Source organism: Atractosteus spatula, chromosome 7, assembly GCF_055471065.1.
Source record: "Atractosteus spatula isolate fAtrSpa1 chromosome 7, fAtrSpa1.hap1, whole genome shotgun sequence".
Lineage (NCBI taxonomy): Eukaryota > Metazoa > Chordata > Actinopteri > Semionotiformes > Lepisosteidae > Atractosteus > Atractosteus spatula.
Genome location: NC_142712.1, coordinates 49948188 through 49972976, shown reverse-complemented (window position 1 = coordinate 49972976; position 24789 = coordinate 49948188). Strand labels below are relative to the sequence as shown.

Genomic DNA, 24789 nt, shown 5'->3' with positions numbered 1-24789 from the left:
AGCTCCCCATCCAGTCACATGTCAGGGCTGACAGGCTGCCATGCTCTCCGAGATGTGAAATAGCTCTCTTATTAGAAACTCGGCACAATCACGCCCGCCATGGTGCTTGTTACCAGGGCTTGGAAGCTCCTGGCTCTCATGAGCAAACAGAGGCTGCTTACTGAGTTCCAACAGATAGAGAGCGACGTAAGCTTTAAACAGCACTGGAACTGGAACTGGGTCATACACTTGTACACTTGTCCCAATTGTAGGAGTTTCCTCCGCATCGTGTAAACACTGCTGTTACCTGGAGAGAACTCCCTAGCAGACACCAACACTGACTCTATGCTAAACTGTCAAAATACTTTAAACAGAACCCCCCCCCCCTACACACACACGAGTCACACAATTCATACTGAGGCTGTTTGAGAGTCTGGGCTTATTATTGGTGCTTTTTAGCTAGAACGTGAAATAGGTTAGTAATTGAAATATTGCATTTCTGAATAAAATATCAATTTTAATTGGAAAGCCAGAAGGCTTTAAAAAAATCTGTCACAGGGAAGATTATCTCAACTCAACACCAAAATTGGAAACTCCCATTCTCAATTAGTGATGCAGACTCCTACCTTTAGTTCACTGTTTGTGGGAAGGCTGGCTAAAGCCCTTGCAGCTAATCTTCGTTAATCAGACCAATTTGCATTAATTATCATTATTAAGGGATAGATTCACAAAACGAAGAGGCAATTTGTATCTGGTGGAGTACTCCCAAGGCCCTTTATGTTTAATAACATCCTAATATTCATGGTTGTGGGCTGTGATGAGGAATTCTATATTTAAAAAAATACAGATTATTTTCCTCTGGAAGAGGCATAATCAGAGTGCTCTGTACAACAGAATTTCCAGGGTAATTATTGTGCCTTTCTTTGTCCTCTATAGAATTATGTGAAAACCAGTTCTCAATTGACCATGATGCCATTTCTGATATGCATATGTTGGGCAAAAGCCTCTTTACTGTAACTTAATGACATACTGTACACCCTCCTTTACAAGCTCAGCAGAGTACACTGGAAGCTCCCACAGCCTTTTTAATCTTGCAGTTTAGAGATGTGTCAGTAAATGCAGATTTAATCTCTTTGGACTCTGCTCTTTTATTTATGAAAAATATATAATTTTGTCTCACCTTTAGGGGAAACATTATAATAGCTTTTAAATTTGAGATGTTAACTTCACACCTTGACACATTCCTTTATTAATTGAGGTTGAGTGAGGAGGCTAATGAAAAAAGCAGCCCTCAAGCTCAGTCCCACCTGTTTGTCTGTCTTAGCCCCTGACCAGCTCTATGAGGTGAGGGTGAGGGCCTTCAACAAACACACCGATGGCTATGCTGCTGTGTGGAAGGGCAGGACTGAGAGAGCACCGGTCACTGTAGGAGGTAAGGTTGTAGACAGAGCGTCCTGTCATGATGGGTGAGCAAAGACAGTGGACAGCATGGAGCCAGGCAGCAGAACGTCCTTTCACCTTGACTGAGCACAGACACGAGAGTGTTTACAGCTGTCAGGGTTAGACTTCCTAGCCAGTTCGGTGTGCGCCTCAACAGCACCCTTGACACAGTGTCAAAACCTCCACAGTAATTTAAGATTAAAACTTTTTTTTTCCATTTTATGGCTACAGGTAGCAGACCAAAAAATGGAAACGCCAATGTAAAAAGTCACTTGTTCTGTCAGTACGGCCTGTATGCGTCATGTCGTAGAGTTTACCAACATCTGGAACGCTCCTGGAAGGATGCAGTCAATTGATCTGCAGTTGCTCATCCATTTTGTTTCGCTCTTCCAATCTGCTCGTCTACCTGTAGTTGGTCAACAGTTTTCTAGCGTTCAGTCGTTAAAGATGCCAAAACTTCAGAGACCAGCCAGTGCAGGTTAGTGCTTCAGCTGCGGTTGTGTTCCCTGTGTTTTCAGAGCCGGCCTTACGCAGTCTGCCCCCCCTGCCCCCCACTGGTATCCAGGCGACTGCAAATAGCTCCACCTCTATCTGGCTGCGGTGGGAGAAGCCGCGTTTCAGCACCGTCCGGATCATCAACTACACCGTGCGCTGCAGCCCCTCTGGCGTCAAGAATGCCTCACTTGTCTCCTACTATACCAGGTGAGCAAGAGCTGCAGGGACATACCCCACTCCACAGCCCTGCTGATCAGCTAGGGGTTGGTGCTTTTTGAACACCGTGCATCCCTGTCATTCTCGTCATCTTTCAATTGTGGCATAAGGCAAGCATCTGGAAGAATTTGTTTGGTGTGTGGTTAAAAACAAAGACTGACATTGTTTGATATCATATATGGGCTCTAGTGGGTTCCAGAGTACTTGTGGCCCTCATTGTTCCGTGTGCACAGCAATGCCCAGGAGATCCTGGTGGGGACGCTGAAGCCCTTCATGCGGTACGAGTTGGCAGTCCAGTCTCACGCCCAGGGGGTGGATGGGCCCTTCAGCAAAGTTGTGGAAGAGTCTACCCTTCCAGACAGTGAGTACCCGTGAGAACATCTGCTGTCCTCTCTTTCAGTCAAAGCTCTCTGTTCGGGAGATTTCCTGGTAGTTTCTGCAGCAAATCAGAACTGCAGGTTTTCAGGAATTCCACAATGACCCTTAAGAAAATTAGAGGTGATTAATTTTCTTGCATTCCAGAATTTTTTCATGCTCTTACATCCTCTTGCGCAGTGCTGTTTCACAAAACCACATCCCACATACAATTCTGTACTGAAGAAGTTCAAGTTGGTAGCTGCGTCAGCATGCGTAGGCTGTAAAGGAACAAGTTAAGATTTATTCCATACTGAAAGGAAAAGAGAGACAATGTTTTGACTGTAGAGCTTTCTTAAGGAGCCTTCTTCACACCCTAAGAAGGCTCCACAGCTGAAATGTCTCTCTTTTCTTTTCAGCATGGAATAAGCCTTAACTTGTACAGCTCTGTGCTGTCTGGTATTTGTCTTGGAATGAAATGCATCGCAAAAAACTTTACTGATTTTCTAAAATTTCATACATGTAACTCTTGGAATGGCCTCTGACATGCGCTGTGGTCAGAGTGATACCCCAATTGAAGGGGTATTACAGAAAGAATGCGCACAGACCGCAAGGGAAGGATGATATCAGCATGAATGAAGTTCAACCGTACATATTCAGTTTCTACTGCTGCTAAAGTTAGTTCTGCTGGGCTGCTTGCGAGAGACAAAGGACGGACTGTCTTGACTCTGAGCCAGAGCAGCCCTCTCTTTGCAGGTCTTTCTTTGCTGGCCAGTGGGGTGGCTGACAGGCTGGTGGAGATGATTTAGTCTTGTTAGCATGCCAGTCTCCTGCAGCCTGCCTGGGCACTACTGTACAGAGAGCAGCCCTTTGTCTTTGTGAGGAGTGTGCTGCTGATGGAGGGGATTAAGTTACGATGGCCAGGGGAGCTAATTGGCAGTGATTAAGTGTGCAGATGGAGGAAGTGGCTCCTCTTCTGCCTGCCAGTCCTCTGTCTATCCTTTATCCTCTCTCTGCCTAGTGTAGTACCTGCCCACAGAGAGGGAGGATGTGTAACTGGGTGTACAATACTTAATCCCTCAGCAACACTCCATAAACAGGGCCTAGCAGCTAAAATCAAGCCTCCCAGCAACAGAACACTCTTTCTAACCTTTACTGCTGCTCCTGGACAGCCAGTAGTGTGGCATACTGTAGGTCAGGCTCATGGGAAAATGTGAAAGGGACTGTGCTGGCCTGAGTTCATTTGAAGTAATGCCCACCAAGATGCGCAGAATCTTTGACTTATTGTCAGGATAAGGCAAGCCTAATTCAGGTGGTGCATCTTCCAATTTCTTGGATAGGTAAGTGATATGCCCCTTTAAAATGCATCAGCAAAATTATGAAAGCTAATCTAAATCTTGGGCCCAATATTTTTTATTGCAATCAATGGCGTGTTAGTTATCTGGTTCGAAACCAAAAGATTGAGATGCGGGTGTGACTCAGATTATCCTCCAGAAAATAACAGGCTATAACATAAAGTAGCCCAGCTGATTCAGCTACAGGTAGATGGCTGATGGCACTGTAAGGGGATATGTGTTTCTGCTGTCCATGTTGAGCAGGATGGCATGTGTCTGTGTTTCAGTGGTATGCCGAATGAAGGTGTGAGGTTTCTCTGTCTGTTTTTATCTCTGCCGTCGCCTGCTTGGCTGGACTTACCCTGTTGCGCTGATGTGGATAAATTAGTTTTATTTTTTGCTTACTGTCTTATAATTAGAAGCCTTCCCCCGTCAAATAAATAAAGTGGCGTGTTTGCCATGTATCGGAGGAGAAGGGAGCTAAATGGAGCTGGGAAGGGAGTGAATGATGGCTCCCCTGGGGAGCACCATCTGTTCTGCCAGCAGAGTTTGGACTGTGGCAGCGCGGTGAGAGAGATTTCCTCCACTCCACTCCTGCACAAAGCCCCACGCTCCTCTCTCCTGCAGGCTTCATGGAGGTTTTAAAGTTCTGAGAATTCTGTAGTTCCGACCTCTGTGTCCCTAAGGCTGCTTTCAACACTGGAATATACACAGTGCACTCTCCTCTGTGGGGCTCTGCAGACACTGAGTCTGTCAGAAAACTGAGGCCCAAATGGAAGAGACCCATTTTCGGGGTGCAGCTGTTGTAGATTTCTGGACTGCAGTGATTCGACGAACGTCAGGTCAATCTGACAGACTAATATAGATGGGTTTTCATTAGCATGTGAGATAAGAAGTTAATTAACCTGGTGCAGAGTACTGCTGGGATCTGGAAAGCACTTTTCTGGGTATCCATCTCAGGGTGTCATAGGGCGTTGGGTTACACCCTGCTGGAGGTGGCAGAGACATCTGGTCTCGGGCACACACAGGGCCTCTTTGATATTGGTAATGGCTGCATTCTGGCTCCAACCTAGAAAGGGAAAAGAATCGTGTTGGTTTTTGCACCAGCCTTGCTGAAAGTTTGTGCAATTTCTGTTGCAGAAAAATATCCATGTTATACACATTTTAGAAAAAGATTCCATGTATTTGATGTATTGTATGCCTATAAACAGAGATTCCTAAGTGCTAGTCAGTACTTTAAAGATGTTGGAAATTTTGTCTTGATCACCTAGAAACTGTTTTAATACACATCTCCAGCATAATCAACTCTCCGCTTCATATCAGGAAATGCTAGGATGCTTTGAAACAGGATGTCTGTGTTTGAAATACCACTTTGCTTTTGGTATTGTTTGCTCTTACTGGTAGCACAGGGTACCAGGGGCACACAAGTCTCTCTGTGTGCACCCCCCACCCACCTACCTCACCCACTCACCTTGTGTCTCCACAGGACCCTCCACACCCCCGGCAGAGCTGCAGCTCAGACCGCTGAACCCTCACGCCGTGTTTGTGCGCTGGCGCCCCCCTTTGGAGCCCAATGGCATCATTGTGGAGTACAATATCCTTTACAGCGAGAACAGCAGCCAGCCAGATAACCTGTGGAGCTCACTGTCTCGAGAGGGTGAGTCTCCTTGCTTTGATCATTACCACAGCACACACCTGCCCTGCTCCCTGTGAACCCGCACGCCTGTGCACACCTGATGCTTTCACTGTGTTGCGTTTCCTCCCCCACCTCTTAACCTTCTGTAATAACTTGGCTTATTTCTACAGACCTCAATTTAAAAAGCCGGGCAGTCACTTTTCCAAAATACTTTGTGCTTCTAAATGGTGGCCTTCGCATTTTATGACTTAAGGTGGTATAACATGGAAATGAATCGTTATACACAGAAGACCTTCTAGGAACAAACCTTTGGATAGGATTTAACCTTGAATAGAAAGTTTATAGACAATGTTTTCTCTGTTAAATGTAGCTAATGCCTGCTTTAATGAAGTGACAGTTTAGGAACAGTGCTGACCTATGCTGTTCTGTAATGGAAGTCATTTCACCTGACTTTCTCTCCCTCTCCTCTTCTTTCCTCTCTTTTCCCTTTTTCTCTATCCTTTTCTCTCCTTCGCTACCTCTGTGTTTGTTCCTGCTCTTTCTCTGCCATCTCTCCTTGCCTGTGTTCCCATTTCTCATCCTCTTTCCTCTTTCTCTCAGGGAACACCTTCAGCACGGAGGTGGAGGGGCTGCAGAGCGCCACGCGCTACTTCTTCAAGATGGGGGCCAAGACCGTGGTGGGGGCAGGACCCTTTTCCCCAGTAAAGGATGTCCACACGCTGCCAGAGACGGCTGAGCCAGGTAGCCACTAGATGGGAGCACCTCTCCTCCATGTGCCGCCTGCAGGGCTCTTTGTGCAGTATAGAAATCACTCTGCTCTTTCCACGGATTGCAGATCGAGTCCAGCTAAATTCCCATAACCATACATACAATAAGCGCAAAAATAATGCCTCCAAGCTTTTACTGTTGCAATTAAAATACAGCGAGCAAATATTACCGGGAGGATAAAAAATGCTTTAAAAGCTGTCGTTTTTTGGTGTCATCTCAGTCTGGGTTTTGTTCTTGTACTGCTGGTGCAGAGCCCTCTGGCTCTCAGCCTTGTGCTGGACACACAGGAGAGTCTGAAAAGCTGCAGGGGGCTATTCCACTCACACTTGAACCCTTGAGAATCCCATAGACATTCCCTTGAGAAGTCTTTGAAACAGTCTGTTTCTAAGTCTTTGTTTCCATTTAGGTATTTCCCCCTTTCTTAAATAAAATGCATTTAGAATTTTTCAGGAATTTCCATCATGAAGCACAACAGCATAAAGTAGAATTAGAAATCGCCTTCGTGCCTGGTTGTTCGTAAGGGGATCGACAAGCTAAACAGAATTTGTGTTCTCTGTGAAATGCAATGTGCCTGTCTTTTTCTTCGAATGATCAAGGTTGTTGTTTACTGTACTCTTAAAAAATTCACAGTTCCTTCTTCTGAGCTTGTTTTGCTTATGCACATGCAGATACATTCACCCATGTGCCTTTTATGTTGATATTTTCAGTGAAAACAGTGAATTCATTCAGCCAAACTGCGTTTTATTGATAACTGTGAATTGAACTAGAATGCCTGTGGCGGTCCGAGATGATTCAGCATGAGGCCATGTTTGAGATGGTACACTTTAACTAAACGTTAATAGACTAACAACATTATGGAAATTGTTTAAGAGGATACCACAAGTCACACTACCTCGGCCCTTTCTTGAGTTCCATAAGCAGGAAGGTGGTAGCTGGATGAATGCACAGACATAGCCATTGAAGTTTATAGCAGCACAGCTAACTATTCTGGTTAGTGGACTGGCTGTTGTGTTGCACAATATTCTCTTGTGGAATCCACACCGCTGAGTGCATCACAAACGTCAGGTTCCATCTGCAAGTTACAGCAGGACTCTGTTTCACACTGTTGAAATTCTACATACCCAGAAATTCGTATTACAAGTGTATTTGGCTGAAACTTTCATATAAAATGACTTATATGTGCAACCGTTTATACAACTGGGCATTTTACTGGAGCAATCTGAGTGAAATTCACTTCTCTAGGGTACAATAGTAGTGTCCCACCTGGGGTTTGAACCCACAACCTTCCAGCTCTGAATCCGAGCTCCGAGTATCCACCAGTCCACACTGCTCCCTTGACAGTCTGTTTAGGTCTGTTTTTAACACTCCTGTAATTATTTCTGTGCTCCAGAAGTGTTTGCATTTGGTCTAAGAATACCCAGAGCTCTCATCAGAGATGTATTTATGCTGCTTCATTTTAATGGATTAATCCCAGTGTTAGGAAAGGAGGCAATCTTCTATCTCCGGTGGCCTGAGACTGCTGATGTGAAGTAATTCCTGATCGTTTTTAAATGTTTAAGATTTTGTGCAGAGATTTGAAGTTATACGAAAGATATTTGCAATCCAAAACCTTTTCAGTTTTTTCTTTCCTGTGTTGACCTTGATCTTTATGATGGCTTTAACTGCTGTGCCTGGACATCTGGGGACGACGGCTGTGGTGTTAAAATCTGCAGGTGTGCGGCAGCTCAGTGCAGTGTGGGTAACTGGTTCTTCTGGCCAGCAGGAGTTAAAAAGGAAACAAATCAACCAGCCGGGAAAGGATCGGTTTGTGTCTTTAAGGGAAAGCAAAGCGTGCCTTTTCTTTCATCTCTGTCTTAATGACAGGAGAGGTGAACTCCGGCAGGATGAGCAAGCCCAGCGTACTTGGTGTGAAACAAGACAAACGCATCATTAACGCTGAGCTGTTTTGGGAAAAGATGGCAGCTTAATGATCCTTGGTGGAAAGCTATATCCATGACAATTAGCAAGCAGCGCTTCTGAGCAATGTTTCGGCATAGATAATGAGCAGCTGCAGGATGCTGGGCTGTGGCTCATTCTCCCCATGGTGTGTCCCAGGTAGAGGCTGTTACGAGCGGACCATCTGGCCCGTCAGGCTGCGTTCTCGCTGCTAGGAGGACAGTGCTCTGGCTCATCGATATCCAGTTAATTGTCTCTCTCCCTGTGTGAGGTTCTCTCAGAAGACCTCATTAGAGAGCAGCACTTCTAGGCTGAGTGAGTTAGGAGTAGATTTTAGTGTCTTTATCGCCTTTCACACTCAAGCACAATGTTTGTTTTACTCAGCTCACCAGGGTCTTATTCCAGTATCTCCCTGTGAACCATACCCTCACCTAAGTCTGTCCTGCCTCTAATGTAGCAGTGAATGTCTGTGTCCAGGTTAATCACCCCTCCATTTTGAATGCTGCATTCATTTTTGTATGTCCTTTTAGGCTCACGGGATGACATCAAAAGCTCGCAAACTGTAGGCAAAAATGATCTGCAATATTATTTTCAGCACAGACAGGATGAAAACAGTCAAAATGTGTATTTCTTTCTCCAGTCGCGTTGCCTTGCGGTAGTAATTTGCTTGGCCTGTAGCATCAGCAGTGTTTTTTGTTTCCCTGGGGGTGAGGTGTTCTGTTTCTGTGTTGCTACCTGTAGGTCTCCTGGACATCCACTCTGTGACAGGGATCATCGTGGGGGTGTGTCTCGGTCTGCTCTGTATCCTGCTCTGCATGTGTGTCAGCTTCCGCGGCAACAAGGGCAGGTGGGTGATCCGGACACAGGCTTTGCCTCTAGGAATCAGGAGCTCAAGAGTTCAACACCGCTGCTGAAAGTGGATCAAATTAGCCATTTCTGAATGGACCTTACAGTGTATCTACCTGCACACCTGAACCAGTGTATCCTGTATGACCACATTTAAAATTAATTACACTGTGACAGCCAATAAGGAGATGACAAATCTATCACATAGATCTGGATTATACTGTTGCTACATGGAAGGATGTTCCTGGATGTTAACCCTGGTAACATTTTAAAATAGTACCTGCAAATTCCTAATGAATTCCAACTGAATAGCATTGGAATTCACCTGAATATCTCAAAATCTTTATTTTGTTTCTGAAGACATTCAATGACTTAAAGAGCCATATTCCTAGTAGCATGTGAAAGAATTTATTATTTGTAATTTTGACCAAGATACTCTATGGAAATGTCACGGACACTTGTAAAAAGCCGGTGGTGCTTCTAAACCAGCTACCACAAAAGCATACCACGAAAGTGCTGGATAGATGCGTTTTAGTCATATAATTTGACATTCATTAAGGAATGAGGTCAGTGTGTTTATTTTAATGGTATGCATGAATCTTATATGCATCCATTTTCCTTGTGGGGAAAATTCTTGGCTTCACGTTGAACCTCAATTTACTGGAGGAGACTCTGAAATGAAGTAAATGGCCAAAGAGTACATCAGTGTGTTCCAGTTCTGGAATGGAGTGGGGAGAGTGTTTGAAATGCTAGTAGCTGGAGACGTGCACTGACAGGAAGACCAGTCGGACGCAGAACACTTTGTGATTTAAGAACTGCAGGAATGGATAGTGTGCTTTCTCTATTAAAAAGCTATATAGTTAATGAGCAATGAAATTCTGGGATTCTGGGAAGAAATATTTGCACGGATGTGTTCTGCGGTATGTACTAAAATGAGTACATTTGATTGAAACTGACGCTTGTGCATAACTGTAGGGATGATGGGTTGCTGTAGATAGTTTGGCGGCACATGTAGAAGATAAAGCCTTATCACCATTCGGCACGCTTGATTAAAAATTATGGAGGAGGAGGTTTTCAGTTCTGTGCTGCAGTGCCAGTTTAGCTGATGTCCCAGTGCGGGCAATACTGTATCACAGAGAAATGAGGAATGAGAAATTGTGCTGCACTAAGGCTAATTGGAGCTTTGTCTTGAAGACTGGTCATAGCTCCGTTGAAAGCCTAGCTGTTTAATATAATATGATCAGAAGATGCTGGAAATGGTAAATGCACCAAAGATGGTTTTTCTATGACTTATACTTAAAATTAGAGAGCGAACAGTTATACCATGTGTCGTAAAGATATTTCCACTCGGGCGCAGTTGTTACAGTGTCACTGATGTTACAGTTAGTTGCATCAGACAAGCTTGCCTGGCAGATGCCAGCACCTAAAGTTAATTGGTTTGTTTTTTAATGCCGGTTTAGTGTCATCACCCATATTTGTGTTCCGTTATAAAACAACATGATAAGGTATGGTCTGGATGAGAGCTAGCCTTTAAAAATGTGTACAGTAGTATGTAGATATGTGATCTCAGTATCCTAAAAAGCAAGTATAACAGTTATATCGAGTTTGCCTGCAAAAGATTTGCAATATAATATTATGGACGTAAAGGTAGCTTTCACGGTATTATAAGCTAAGTGGTTGTCTCGGAAATACAAGTATGGATTCCTGCCATTTTAAATTAGAATTGTCCAGTTTTCTCTCAATACATTCTTGCCCGTGGTACAAGACATCAGCGTGACTGTCTGCATCAGGCCCTCTGTGTTACACAAGAGCAAGTCACTACATGTGGATGTATTTATTTCTGTTTTTTTTCCTGCTCAGCGTTGTGCCTTTAGTATGTTAAAGCACTTTGTTATGTCATTAGCAGGACCCTCGAAGTATATTATCTCTTGCTGTAGTTCACTTAACCTGTAACTGAACTTTGTCTGTGTTTCCTGTCTCTCTGCGTCCTCACAGGGACATGCCTGGGGGGCTGGACTCGCGAGGTTCCTCGGCTCTGTCGTCGCAGTACCGGAAGGGCCGGTCAGCCCCTGTCTCTGTGCCAGACTGCCATGAACTGGAGACACTTATGTCGCCACGGCCAGAGGACACCACACTGCCCCTGACTGAGGCCACGGAGGTCGCTGAGGAGCAGAGCCTCATGGGATCCAGGCCAGCAGAGGAGAGCCTGAACCTGAGCCTGGAGCCCAAGGTGCATCATGCTCATGTCTCTTGAACCTGGGACCACCTGTGGCCCTCACTTTAACCACACACCTGCTGTGGAAACCCTGCAGCCCGGGATCGTGCTTCACTGCTGTTTTAATTGGCTGTGACTTTGCCCTACAGATATATAGATAATAGATAACAGATAACTCCAAGAATTTATCCTATGATTACAAAACTCGCATTACTGCAGTACAAGGTTTTTCACTTTTCCTGCTCTAGATTTGCAAAACTGTCTTTAAATGAAAAATGTTCATTTTATATCTCCTTTTCGAATACCTGGGCACAGCTGGGTCTGGTTGGCATTAGGATGGGAGACCTCCAAGAAATTCCTGGTTTCTGCTGTGAATGGTGTTAGTTGACCAGTAGGCAAAGCATTTCCATGTGCTCTGTAATTTCCAAGCTAATGCCCCAGTATGGAGTCAGGAGACACTGTGCAAAAGGAGGTTCTGTCCTTCAGGTGATTAAAGACCCCATAGCAGTCTTGAAAGAACAGGCATGTTAATCCCAATGTTCTGGCTACAATCCGCTCTGTGCTTGAACAGGCTGGCCCTCTCTGTGCCAGTGCATAAATAGCTGCCAATATCTTCTGCTATGTGTAAAGTACTCCATAAATGATGATTATTCTCTCTCTTGCTAATTATGGTTCATGCTATTTCAGTTCCTTTTGGAAATATTGAGAAAGCTTTTAAATGATAAAAAACTAAATAATTTGAAAGGGTCCCTCTCAGTATTATACAGGTTTCATAACAATCTCTAAAGAGGAATCTGTACTTTATTTTTAACAAATAAATCCTTTTCCCTTTGTCATTTCTGTGTGTTTAATGAAATGCAGAAACTGCAATAAGTGAAGGTCCTCTACAGCTTTGGGATCTTAGGACATATGAGACATACTGTATGAATCTAAGTATAAGAGGCTGTTGACCAGATCAGAATGCACCGGACTGTTTCTCTTTCCAAATTTTAACCTTGTAAGTCCATAGACAAACAAACAGAGCACGTGCTTAATGAGGGAAAAACAAACTGGAGAAATCTGCTTGCAGGAGACTGTAATCTGATACTGTTTGAAGGTAATGTCTGTTTAATAAGATTCATTGCTGCCATATGTACAGCATTGTGGAAATCCTCAGTGCAGCACGTGCCCAACGCTCATTAACTAGTCTAGTTCTAATTAACACCTTGCACAGTAAAGGAAATTAATTCATACGTGCATTCATTATTCACTGAATATATTAAAAATTCTTCTCCGCTATCATCCTTTTGCAATTCCAAAAACAGCTTTAAAGAGGCAATGTCCAATTTCATATGGAAATAAATACCACTCCTGTTTGCTAAAGTTAGAGATTTGGTGAATTGGCATCAAATATTTTGTGTATTGGCTCCTAGACCCCTGATATTACACTACAGACCCTTTTCCTATAAGGGTCTGTAGTGTTGCAGTGTTTTTTGATTTTCATTCCACTTTGGACTCTTAATGACTTTGTTTGAATCAGTTTCTAGGTCTTTACTCACTATATAACCTACTGGACTGCAATGGACACCACTGTCCTAGAGAAGATAGATAGATAACCCCTGCTTGTTACTGCAATGAGAGTCTTTCTGACTCAGTTTCTCTCTCCCCAGTCTGCCTGGAATGGCTCCGTTAGCCGCAACTGGACCAATAACATCACCAGTTACCGGGACACCATCACGGAGGGCTCTCCGGTGCTTGGTAACGGGTCGATGGGCATGGTAACGAAAATCCATACAGAGAAGCCCCTGGAACCCCCTACTCCAGATTCCAGCAAGGTGAGGTGGGAGTGATCATTACTGTGTTGAGCACTGAGCTCAGGGAATGTCCCCTCACTCTGCTGTGGGTTTATTGCAGTCACAGCATCTGACTGCCTGTGCAGAGAAACTGACCTGTAACACTGTGCATGGGTTCAGCTGCTTCCCTCTCTGCCTGTGCTCTTCAGTATTATCTGGCGGGGGATTCCCTGGTCTGGCCTGTTCTGTCTCATTCATGAGGTCTCCACTCTTTTCTTTATTAACCAATGCCCTGAGAAGCCAGTGGTATTTCTCCAGTGTAAAGGAAAATTCATTTGGCCAGTCTGGAGACAGTAGTCAGGGCAGATAGATGAGAAGGTCTCAGGGTGCACAGGCGTAAAGTCTGAGTGGCTCTGCCTGCCGTATGAGAGAGCAGAAAAGCTTGGGGAATAGCAGAAAAAGATTAATTGTAACCAAAAAAACAAAACAAGTTCTTTAGCGATGAGTTGAATCCTGTTTGATGCAGGTGTCACAGGCTGTAATGGCTTGATTTTGATGATCTGTGGCTCAGCTAGTCACCCCATGTTGTCGTGTTGGCTGTGTAGATCCTTTGTAGGAAGAACAGCAGACCCCCACTATGCAGTGTGTAGAAATCAATGGCATGCAGGATGTAATTATGCTGGAGTAGCGCACTAGGACAGCAGTGTTTTTCAAAAGCTAATTAGAAAGTGACATTTGTAAAGCAGATTAGCCACCCCCTCAGTTTCTGCGATGCACGAGAGGTGTTAAAGAGAGTGGGGTTTTGAATGAACTGCTGATAGCGGCATCACACAGAAAGAAAATTACACTTCTTTTCAGAGATGCAAATTGACTGGATGCCAAATGCAAAAAAAAAATAAAAATCAGCGCAATTTTTTTGCATTGTTAGTGGCAAACTGTTTTACTTGCTAATTTATTCAAGCAATGGTAAAAGCATTAATTTGTTTTTTGATTATTTTAAACCAAGCACTCTATACTGATTTTAGATGACTGATAATGGAGTGGGTAAGTATGTACACGAAAGAGCATTGCACTTGTCTCTTTCTTACCGTTTTTTCATGATGCCGTTTTCTAGGGGAGGAGGGAAAGGGGTGCAGCAGAAATGAAGATGAGGCGATACGTAAATGAGGGGGTGTCACTGTGTAATTTTTGACTGTATGCAGGCGAGGAAGAGTCTGCCCTGGGACTAGCTGTTCCACCTGTCCCCACGCCCAGTGACCTGCGGGTGCCAGAGGGTTTTTTCAGGCATGGTAGGGAGGAGGCAGCAGGAAGTGGGCTCCTGCTCGCCCAGTCCTGAAGGCTAATAAACAGCTCCTGCTGCCACTTCCCTTGCCTAGAGGCCCGGGGATTAATGCCGTGTCTGCCAGTGCAGGGCCCTGTGCAGTTTTTGTGTCAGTAATTAAGAAGGGCACACCACAGCACGGCGGTCACACACCTCTGTTTTACTGTGTTCACTGTCCCGACCTCATCCAATAAATAAAATAGAAATTTCCTACATTTCTTTTGTTAAGGAGATAGTACAATATGAAAGGCAGGTTTTCCTTGAACAGTCAGACATAGGACGCACAATACAGGCTGATTTCTTCCCATCATGATTTGTCTTTGATCATTCTTCATGTCCATTCGGTGCATTTTAAGGTCATTCCCAGTGTCTTTTCTGGGAGGGCGCATGTCGCAGCCCCACTGGATTGTAAGTTCAGTGCACCCTGCATTCCTGTTACTCAGAGCCCTCGATCCTACCCCTCTGTGAAGCAGTTTTAACAGCTCCATTATCTGTCGGGATCATCACTCCCCAGAGAGTCGTAGAGTGATGTAGTGGGAAAATTAAAACTAACCCGCCATCACTGAAGGCCGTGTGAGGTCAGAAGCACCACTCTGGACCTGCCAAGTGAGATTTTTCACTGGCACCATAAACTGCTTTATAGTGAAGGAAGAATGGAAGGAATTAAGTTCTACTGAAAGAATCTGCAGAGGTGAATTCTTTTTCCATACACCTTTTAGATATTTATCAAGGTGGTTTTATAGTCATAAATCTCACTTTTGTTAAAAAACCAATTGTTGCTGAAAATGTTTCATCTAAAAAGATCCATGTTTTTTTTTCCAGAGCTTGTTTGAAAGATGTTTTTTGTGCATGGCAAATTCCAGTGATAGGAAATATTAACCGTTTAAAATGCCTGCTCCCAAGCACAGCAAAAGTCTCTCATGACTTTGCTAAATGCAGCATGCATTCAATATTGTAGGCTCTTCAGTGAGACACCCTAAAGCCAAATTGAGTGGATCTTGCTTAAGTAGTATGACTGGGACTCGGTGATCTCTGTGAACTGCCTGCCAGACTTACATGTGTGTGTCTTTATTGCAGAGTGAAGTGAAAAGCAAGGTGTTCCCAGCTATGGCCTCCAACCAGGTGGAGGCAGAGGTGATAGTGCACTCGGAGCTCTCTGAGCCAGAGGGCGAATGGGGGGATGAGAGTGAGGGGTCCTGCCATCTCTCACACAGTGATGGCACCCCCCCTGCTACCGAGCAGCTCCCACGGGCCCCTGCCGCAGCAGAATCTGACTCTCAGGACTCCCAAGAGCCCACACCCAAAGTGCTGACCAATCACAAGGAGGCAAACGGTGACATCTCCGGTGAGGGGGTGGGATACCCAGCCCCTCTGAACAGTGACAGATGGGAACGTGGCAAACTGGAGCCGAGTCAGGGCAACGGGCTCACCAATGGTTTTCACAGCCCTGAGAACCGTGTCCCCGCGGAGAACAGAGACTCTTTACAGCCCAGCAGCAGACGTTTCGCACCGGGCAAGGGACTTCTCCTGCACCCCCAGGAGGCCCCGTCACAGCTCGCAGGTTCTGGCTTAATTAACTCTACCTCAACAGCCCACAGCTACTTCCACCCGTAACCGCTGGCAGGAATACTTCAAGGCATTCTGATGTTGGAGGGGAAAGAGGCAAAAGAACCAGAAAACTGTTTTTGTACAGATGTCTCTCCTGGCTCCCATCCTGCTGTGCTTTAGCTTTCTGCATACTCTTTCAGGGCGAAGAAGAATTATTTTCTTTAGCTGTATAAGGCTTTCTACTTCACAGTGATTATGCTGGCAGAAATCAGCGCTAAAATGATCTGATAGATTGTCATATTTTAATTGTGATCATAAAGAAAGATCCACGCATCCAGGAAAACCTGTGTACAACTGCCCAAATCATGTGGTGCTTTGGTTATTTTTCAAGAAAATATTTGAAAGAGCATCACAGTTGATCAGAAAATTGACTACAGGATATATCTCCTCTCGCTTGATGGGTTGTTTTCTCACTATATAGGCCACTGTAACTAAACGAAGGGGAGAAGAAAAGCAGAGGATTCTTGGAAGGCAAATGAATGGTTTTTCATAAGACACAGGCTGCTAAAAGGAGGTGATAAGCAAAACAATGTCCCAATGTTGCTTTGTACATTTGTGTGATCGTTTTCCCCTCTACACAGGGATTACATGCTATTGCATATCAATAAGAACTTTCTTGTTTCAGGAGTATATTTTACTATATTGGAAAACTGTCTTCTGCTCTATATGGAATTACGTACCATACACGTAAGACTGAATGAAGGCGTTTTACTGCCGGGACCTCTCATTGTGCAGAGAAGAAGACAAATACAAGAACTGCAGTCACTGGATTCCTTGCCTAGAAGGTCTCGTTTATCTTGTATTGAGAAAACCCTGATGTCACGACAGGCTCCTGTCATTGCCTCTCCTCCTCTCCTGTGACTAGAGTGTCCCTCGCTGTCCCTCTGGATGCTGGAACAGTCTCTGACACTAGATGCCGGAGTGACAGCCCTGCATTTACACACTCTGCGAGTGCCTCTAACCCCTTTCCCTGTCGCTGGATCTCCTCCAATCTCTGGGTCAGACAAAACGCCTCGGTTCAGGTGCCTAATATTTTAGGTACATTTGGCCTACATTCAATAAAAAAAAATGCGAAACAAACATCACAACAAAGACACTGCATTGTAACCTGGGATTACTTCATATTTAATTTTCTAAGGTTATGTGTGTTTTGAGCATTTTATAACATTCTACGTGTGCTCCCAGTCAACGGAACTACCTCATGTCTGTACAGGATCTTTTGTTTCCTTTTCTCCTCGTTGTTGGGAAGTCTTTTATACCTGGTTCTGTACAGTTCGATGCTGGCTGTTTCACACCCTTTTTTCCGTTTTCTTTCTGCTCATCTGAATGACTGTCACCCCTGCGTTAGTAACAGCAGGCCAGGGGAGTGTCGTCCCTCCTCCCAACCCCCCCCCCCCCCCCACCGCCGCCACATTCGCTGGTGCTTTTGGGTTTCATACCTCAGTACGTCTCACCCTCATTCATTAACAGGGGAGCAGTCTTCCCCACCGCGTGGAAAATGGGGAAATTCTCTCGGATGCAAAAATACTACGATGGAAAATATGGCGGAGTCAAATCATGTGCCTGCGAAGTTTCGCTGGAGTTTTTAGGGGCAGGAAAAAAAAAACCCGAAACAAATTAGACACTCTTTCCTCTCCTTTGATGCAGAACGAGCCACCCGTCAGCTGTACCTGTTCACAGCGGCAGAGGGGGTGCTGTAGTCGCGAGCCAAGTGTGTCTCTGTATCTATGCCAAGAATCCGGCCTTCACCGATCGGACCGCCGAAGCGTCTATTCCATTGCCTTTCTCTTCCTAGCGCTTTCCGTTCTTCCCGACAGCTCATGCAGACCAATAACATACTGTATGCCTAATCTGGTTTTCACGCACAGAGGTTTCCACATCATTTACTTCCTTCGGATGCTGGTGTACGTGCCGGTCTCTGGGGAGGTCAGGTAGTTCATCTGCAGCTTTGGTCCGCAAGCCTCCAGTCTGTCCTACACATCTGCTTCTAGCTGACAGGACGCCTGTGTAATTGTGGGTTTTACTATGCTACCTGCAGGGCGGATTTCATTTCTGTAAATATATCTGTGGTAATGCTGTTCTGACAAGACACAACTCTTTGTAAAGCTGCTGAGGAGAATTTAAGACCTTCCTCTTTTAACTTTTTTTTATCTCTGTAGTATTTTAAAATAATTTAAGAAGTATCTTTAAAAAAAACTGTATAATAAATTTGTGATACATTAGCCTCGACATCTAACGTGAATGTCAGAAGTCTGTAGCTGGACAGTGTTGAAAGAGCTACTCATCAGTATCTTATCTGCGCATACTCAACCTTCAGGATGATTTCCATGTCCAAGTATTCTGCCTTCATTTAATGCGCATGTGCCAGATTAGCCCTGATGAAGGGACTGTCAATGTCCGATTACACAGTGTGAATGGATTGTGTGTTTCTCCTTGAGCGATTGACGGCCCGAGAGTCGGGGGAGAATCAGGGTCTCTTCACTGATGTCAGGGCTGCTCAACCAGAGACTGCTGGGGAACCAAAACACCGTGCGCTTCGTAGTGTCACCTCAAGGAAACAGCTCAGAGGGTTTAATATGATGTTAATAAACATGAACATTAAACTTGAGCTCTCTAATGCAACATCTTCTTTCTTTTGTGTGTGTGCTAGTTTAGCACTTTTTAAAGGGCATAAATATCATTGCTTTAAGGATCCATCTGTATTTTTGTAGAGCTGAACAGTCAGGTAAATTAACCACAGTAAGAAGGAATGCAACTTTCCCTGGAGACTGAGCAAAATCCTGACCTCTTTCCTCGATAGAGGAGTGACACTTTCTAGGCCCTGTTGAGAGAAGGAAATCCGAGGCTGTCCGGCTGATGGGAGGCTGTGACGGCATTATTTTCCAGGAGGGCACAGAACTGAAACGAGCACACAGTGATCCCTGTCTCTGAAGAGACCCTGGTTCCGAGATCGAAAGATAGTGTTTCACAAAACTGCCTGGGGCATAAGGAATGTGAGCTTTTAATGTCAGGAGTTTAATTTTTTTCCTCAATACAGTGAACATGCTATTTGCCATCTGGCTGTGTTTTCAGTCAGGTATAGCCGTATGCCTTTTCAATGGTGCAAAGCAAAAGTGTCTGTTACTTTTCTTCAGATATGCACATAACTTTTGACTACTGCAGACTTCTGTTTTTCCTCTAAGGTTCTCAGTAGAATACCTCATTTTCCTGTTACATGTTAATTTAGCAATTATATTTTCATGATACTGTTTTTTTAGCACTACATATTAATGTAACACCTCAGAAAGAAAGGAAATGTGAGGAAACATTGAACTAGAAAAGTAATACAAAAGCTTTGACAATTCATGTCTGTTGCCTCAGTGAGAAATGTAACCAGCTTAAAAGTGACCATTCCTGTATCACCTCTCTCTGAAAAGTCAAATGGTGTTACGGGGTTGAGAGGATGGACCAGTAAGTCTAAGTAATAAACGGTGATCTTGTGATGGTGTGGTGGCCTGTTGCCTGTGTGTGCCAATCTGCAGAGCGACGCCAGGATTCGATCACTTTCAAAGGCAGCTCCAGAGCCACACACAGCAGCGAACTGGCTCTTCCTCTGCAGGAGAATTTCCCCTTTCAAGAGCAGCGAGTGCCGTTTGAAAAGGAGCACTTTGAAAAGGACTGGCGGTCCCTCTTTGAACCCCATCTCGAAGAGAACTGGTTTGCAGCCCTCAGTTGCGTACCCACTGAAACTCTTACTCAGGTGTCTTTTAATTGGTGCGAACTGTAAGGGGGACATGCAAGGGCAAGTGTGAGGTTTTATACAGTGGTTCCTGTGTAGAATGCCTTGTGAGAAGTGCTTTCAATTGCAGTGCTTGTCATGCAACAGCCCGGCTCCCAGGCCTTCCCCTGTTGCGTCAACTGCCCTGTCGGTTAATTTTTTTTTTGCTTAAGTTCTAATGACATTTCTCCAGCTTAGGAACAGCTCTGACACCTGCAGTGCGTGGAAAATGTGATGGTCTCGTTTTCCATGTAATCCACCTCACTGGTGTCCACAGGTCCAGCAGACGTTGGTCCAGCCTGCAGGAGGAGACATCGTTCCCTCAGCACATTGGCTAAGTTATTCCCATTGCAAGGTCATTAATTAGTCCCTTGTCTGGTTAGAGAAGCCCTGTGGTTTCTGTTGCTGTTTGTGACATCCATTGCAAGTAGCCTTCCCTCCTGTCTGCCAGTTCACCATGGAGCACCACCTTGGGCTGCTTCCTTTATCCCAGTAACTCATGCATTCCTGCAAAAGTTCAGTATGGTTTTTATTACTGAAAAATGTTGCACATTTGTACGTGTCAAAATACATATTATGTACATCACTTAGAAAAACACAAAAAGGAGTAAGTGACCATTTATTATACCATAAGTGTCAGTTAATTGGTCAGATCAGTCCTTTTATAAGTCACTGATTTGTAATCTCTATTCTGTCACTTAATGCAGTTTTTTTGGAGAAAGTATTCGTTTTACTTTGATACTCGTGCCCTGTACCTATCTGGAAGGCAATCCAGGTTTTAGACGAGAGAGAAAAATGTCAGGGGACCCGCTTAGGGGGTTGGTTCAGTTATGAACCTTAATCCTGCCCTCTGGGGTCCGATGAGCTGTCGAGCTGTGAAACACGAACGCACTGCTGGTGCAGTTGGCAGAAACTGGTGTAATGTAAATAAAACATTTTAATAAAGAGAGTGAAGGTGACATGAAACCAGTGGCTTTGGGTCATTCCTCCTGTTTCACCAGGCTGCCTTCTAGGAGCTTCGTCAGAGCTGTTCAAACGAAAGGGGATTATTCATCCCATGTAGCCCGTTTGGTAGTCAGTATCTAATTGATCCCAGAATCTCATCCGGACGTTTCTTGAAAGAAACCAGGGTATGGGCTTAATCAACATAATAATAATAATGATAATGTTTCTTTATTAGCCCTATACAATTTCTTGCATTAGGAATTCGTCTTTTCGCATACCCCAGCTTTTCTCCATGAGACACAGACAAGGAGAGAAGCTTGGGGTCAGAGCGCAGGGTCAGCCATTGTACGGCACCCCTGGAGCAGTTGGGGTTAAGGGCCTTGCTCAGGGGCCCAACAGAGTAGGATTCCTCACCCGGCTGCGGGATTTGAACCGGCAACCTTCCAGGTACAGGCACAGATCCTTAGCCACAGAGCAACGGCTCCACCCATGGCAGGCTAGCTTGTTCCAGACTGCCACAACTTCTTACACAAATAAGGGACTCATGTTCTAGGTTTTAAATGCACTTCCACATGACTTTCACTCATGTCCTCTGGTTCACGTTTTATGGTTCATTGCAGGAAATGCGCTGGGTTGAACTTGTGAAAGGTTCGAGGGCTCCTTGTTCGGTATGTGGAGTTCATCCATTGCTGACAGTATGGGAGCAACGCACTCATGTCTTACCCAGGCCAGCAGTAGATGGGTATCCATATACACCGTTTGAAAAAAACAGAAATGTCCCCGAAGGTTATTTTGGGAGGTTGTGCCTGTGGTGTAAATAACTCCCCCACGAATGATGCACAAGGTCAAGCAGCTGGGCACTGATATGTTTGTCCACTTCAGTCTTTGGATTGTAAGCTGTTCTGTGTCAAGGCTGTCAATGAAATCTGACAGAGCTCTGTAGTTTTTTTTAAGTGTTTTAGTTTTGTCATCCTTGTCACTTGTGAGTTGTGAGCGTGGATGTCAAAATGCTTCTCTTATCTTTCTTCAAAGTTCAGGAGCCTCGTGCTTTGCTATGTGCTGAGACTTCGTCCGTGCTGACAGCCAGAGGGACAGGCGACCTGGGGCTGCAGACAAGGAGAGAGAAATCTGGTCTGGACGCCATGCCTGCCTGCCTGCCAGTAGTTAGTGAAGGGAAGGACTTTTCTCCAGGCTGTGTTCAAGTCCATATTGTATTTGTGACGGTTCAAGAGTTTTTAAAAAGATAGACATTTCTATTTATTCTGTATATTTTTTTATAAACCCCAGTGACATATTGCCCCGTATTATTCAACACAAAGTTAAACCAACCTTCACCGACACATGCTTTTGCTATTAACCTTTTAACTGTAGGCAGACCTGGTCAATTGACTGGCTCATACAATAATTGTAAAATCATTGAATTCCCAAGGGATTTACGTTAAATGAATAGCATATTGTCTGCCTGTTTACCTTCAAACGTATTCGAATTTAAAAACAAGGTGTCACTACCTATCTTACCTGACAGAGTGTTACTTAATTTGTTATTTGGGGAATGTGATGCTGTCATTAAATTATGACAATTCCTAAATTTCCCCATATAACAAAATGCTGTCGTGAATCAGTAATACAGCCTCAGTGATGGAGATACAGCATGCCCATGTCAAGACAGAAGTGTCGCCTCTGTCTTCTGCCCCCAGCAAACCATTTTGTAAAGCTGAGAAACGGATGGCATTTCTGGCTAGACCAGTATATGGACACCACCACAATGACCGGGCTCTGATAAATTCCTGTTTGTGGCCGCAGAAGTCTTACAGAATTTGTGTGGTTTCAGTTTTCATTGACAAACTTGGTTCGAATGACCTTTTTCAAGTCACAGGTGAAATGCTATCCAGAGGACCCAAATGGAGTGTGTGTAAGTGGAAGTGTGCTTAAAACTGAGAACAGGAGGCACTACAGTGGTGGGAGTCTGGAACAAGATACGCAGTTGTTACCCTGACTTTTTTCCCCAAAAAATGAATGAATGAATGAAATCCTTGGATCAATTAGCTACCAACTATCAAACTGGCTAGTTAGATGAGCCCTTTGTAATGGTTCTGATGCTCCTCTATTCATACACATATTTAAACTTCCAAAAAACTTGGGTGCTTTAGGTTTTTGTTATTAAGAGTTGACCGATAAAAGACTGATCTGCTGTCTCTTTCTTTTTGTCTGTTATTGCAGCAGTTTTTGTACATTGTATACATGTGGAGTGTCTCCTTTTCTACAGCAGTGGAGGTAGCTGCACTGGAGAGGCTGATAGCCCTGGGTTTCCCCCATTTTGCTCCATTGTAGAGATGAGTCCAGACCTCCGATGGTACTCTACCCATTGTGTTCCAGGAAATGCGATTTTTTCCATGGGCCACTAACAAAATTCTTCCAGCAGTCACTCTGGACAGAGGTAATCCCCTTTGACTGGGCAAGTGCTGATGTAGCAACCATCCATAAAAAGTGTAAAAAAAAATCCAAAAATGTACAGACCACTAAGTCTAACTTCCATTACATGCAAAATTGTGGAAACAACCAAAACTACAGGAACAATAGTATTCTAAGGCATAATGAAGATGGAAATAGAAAAGGTAGCTCTTGCTTAACTTGCTGAAGTTAAAATGTATTAACAGGCTATATAGGACAAATGCCCTTCTCTCATTTGTACACTTTTCTATATTCAATTACTGCTTCGCTCCTGCAGAATGTGGTCACAAGTTTCGACACGGGGCTAAACACCAAGGATCCTTTTATAAATGGGATAATATTAGCAAATTTCTCTAAGGATCTGTCAGCCCCAGTGGTCTGTACCGTGGTTCCTCTCTGTGAAGACCTGAAACGTCTGTGGACTGTGGACTGGGCAAGGCAGTCAGGAAAGACATCCCAGGAGAATCTTATCTGTGTGCTATCGGCTTTCAATATTACTGTTTTTTAACAGGACTGATGCTTCTATTAATTTCAGGGGCATACTGTTTGCAGGAATTTAGTTTTGAGAAAAGATTAAGCTTAGACAAATGTTATTAACTTATCCATTGACATTAAGCAGATTTTACAGCAATGTTCAGATCAGTCTAAAAGACAAAGTTGAAAGCTAGAAAGTTAGAAAGCCACGTATTACACATGTAGAAAAAGTTATATCTGTAACTGTAATATTTTACAATGGGTGTCTATATTTTAATGCATATCAAACAATATACCAAATCCAATGGCGTTCATATGAAATGCACCTGAAGTCACAATAGATGTAAGGGATAATCATATGAATTCCCCTGTTATTCATCAAGAAATTGTGAGCAGTCAGTTGTCGCAAAGTGCTTCTACTGTGGCTAAAAAAAAGGAATTACATGTATGCAGGTTTAACACTGCACTCTTTTGTACTAGAAATGCATTCAACACATTATCCCTGCCAGAGATCTTCAAAAGTTTGTTCTGAAACCAGCAGAGCCACTCAAGGAGAGGTTATAGATACTTGTGACAACTCCCCCCAAAAATCTGATCTTTAAGCTTGTGCTGTTTTTTTCCCCTTACCAGTATAATAGAGCAGACATATACTTCAAGGTATGCAGTACTTGCATAGAAAGGGATTAAAAAGAAAACAGGTGATGGTTTTGAAAGATCCCCATTGCATATATTAACCTGAAGTTAAATGGCCAAGGTGATCTTTGATTAGTGCTAATTGAGTTTTAATGAACACCCCCGCCATTAGCAACTCGCAGCTCTGGGCTGGTTCTCAGGCTCCAAGCTCTGTGCACAATGACTGGCTTTCACTAGCCAGTGCAGGAGAAGAATTCCCCTCCAGCACCTGACATCTTTCAGGGAGGGTCCTGGTCACACTCAGGTGGATCTTAGAGGCACGGGGGGCGGGGGGGGGCACACACCTGTCACATCTTCACCCTTGACCTCCACAAAGGCTTGAGAGGTTAACCCTTACCTGCCCTGCTGAGCTGCAAAGCACAGCAGTTTGACTTATACAGGACACACCCACAAAAATCATTATTATTCCATAAGTGTTCTCATTCAAATGCGGGTGTCAGCAACACACACACACACACACACACACCATCAGGCAACAACTTAGCCTGAACTCCAATCAAGAATTATTTTGCAGAGTTTAAAAATATCTTTCCAATCTTGCTGTCGGATT

At 44.2% G+C, this 24789-nt stretch overlaps 1 protein-coding gene across 1 annotated transcript in view; it reads left to right on the top strand.

Moving 5' to 3' along the window:
• The window catches only part of igdcc4 (immunoglobulin superfamily, DCC subclass, member 4), a 68843-nt gene extending 48206 nt beyond the window's left edge, over positions 1 to 20637 (top strand). Inside the window, exons 12-20 of the mRNA XM_088922296.1 lie at positions 1304 to 1411; positions 1938 to 2121; positions 2364 to 2491; positions 5305 to 5475; positions 6055 to 6195; positions 8899 to 9004; positions 10999 to 11233; positions 12868 to 13032; positions 15389 to 20637. Of these exons, the coding sequence (XP_088778422.1) occupies positions 1304 to 1411; positions 1938 to 2121; positions 2364 to 2491; positions 5305 to 5475; positions 6055 to 6195; positions 8899 to 9004; positions 10999 to 11233; positions 12868 to 13032; positions 15389 to 15925 (1775 nt within the window). The 3' untranslated portion in view covers positions 15926 to 20637. The remainder of the gene's footprint in view (positions 1 to 1303; positions 1412 to 1937; positions 2122 to 2363; positions 2492 to 5304; positions 5476 to 6054; positions 6196 to 8898; positions 9005 to 10998; positions 11234 to 12867; positions 13033 to 15388) is intronic.
• The last annotated feature ends 4152 nt before the right edge of the window (positions 20638 to 24789 follow it).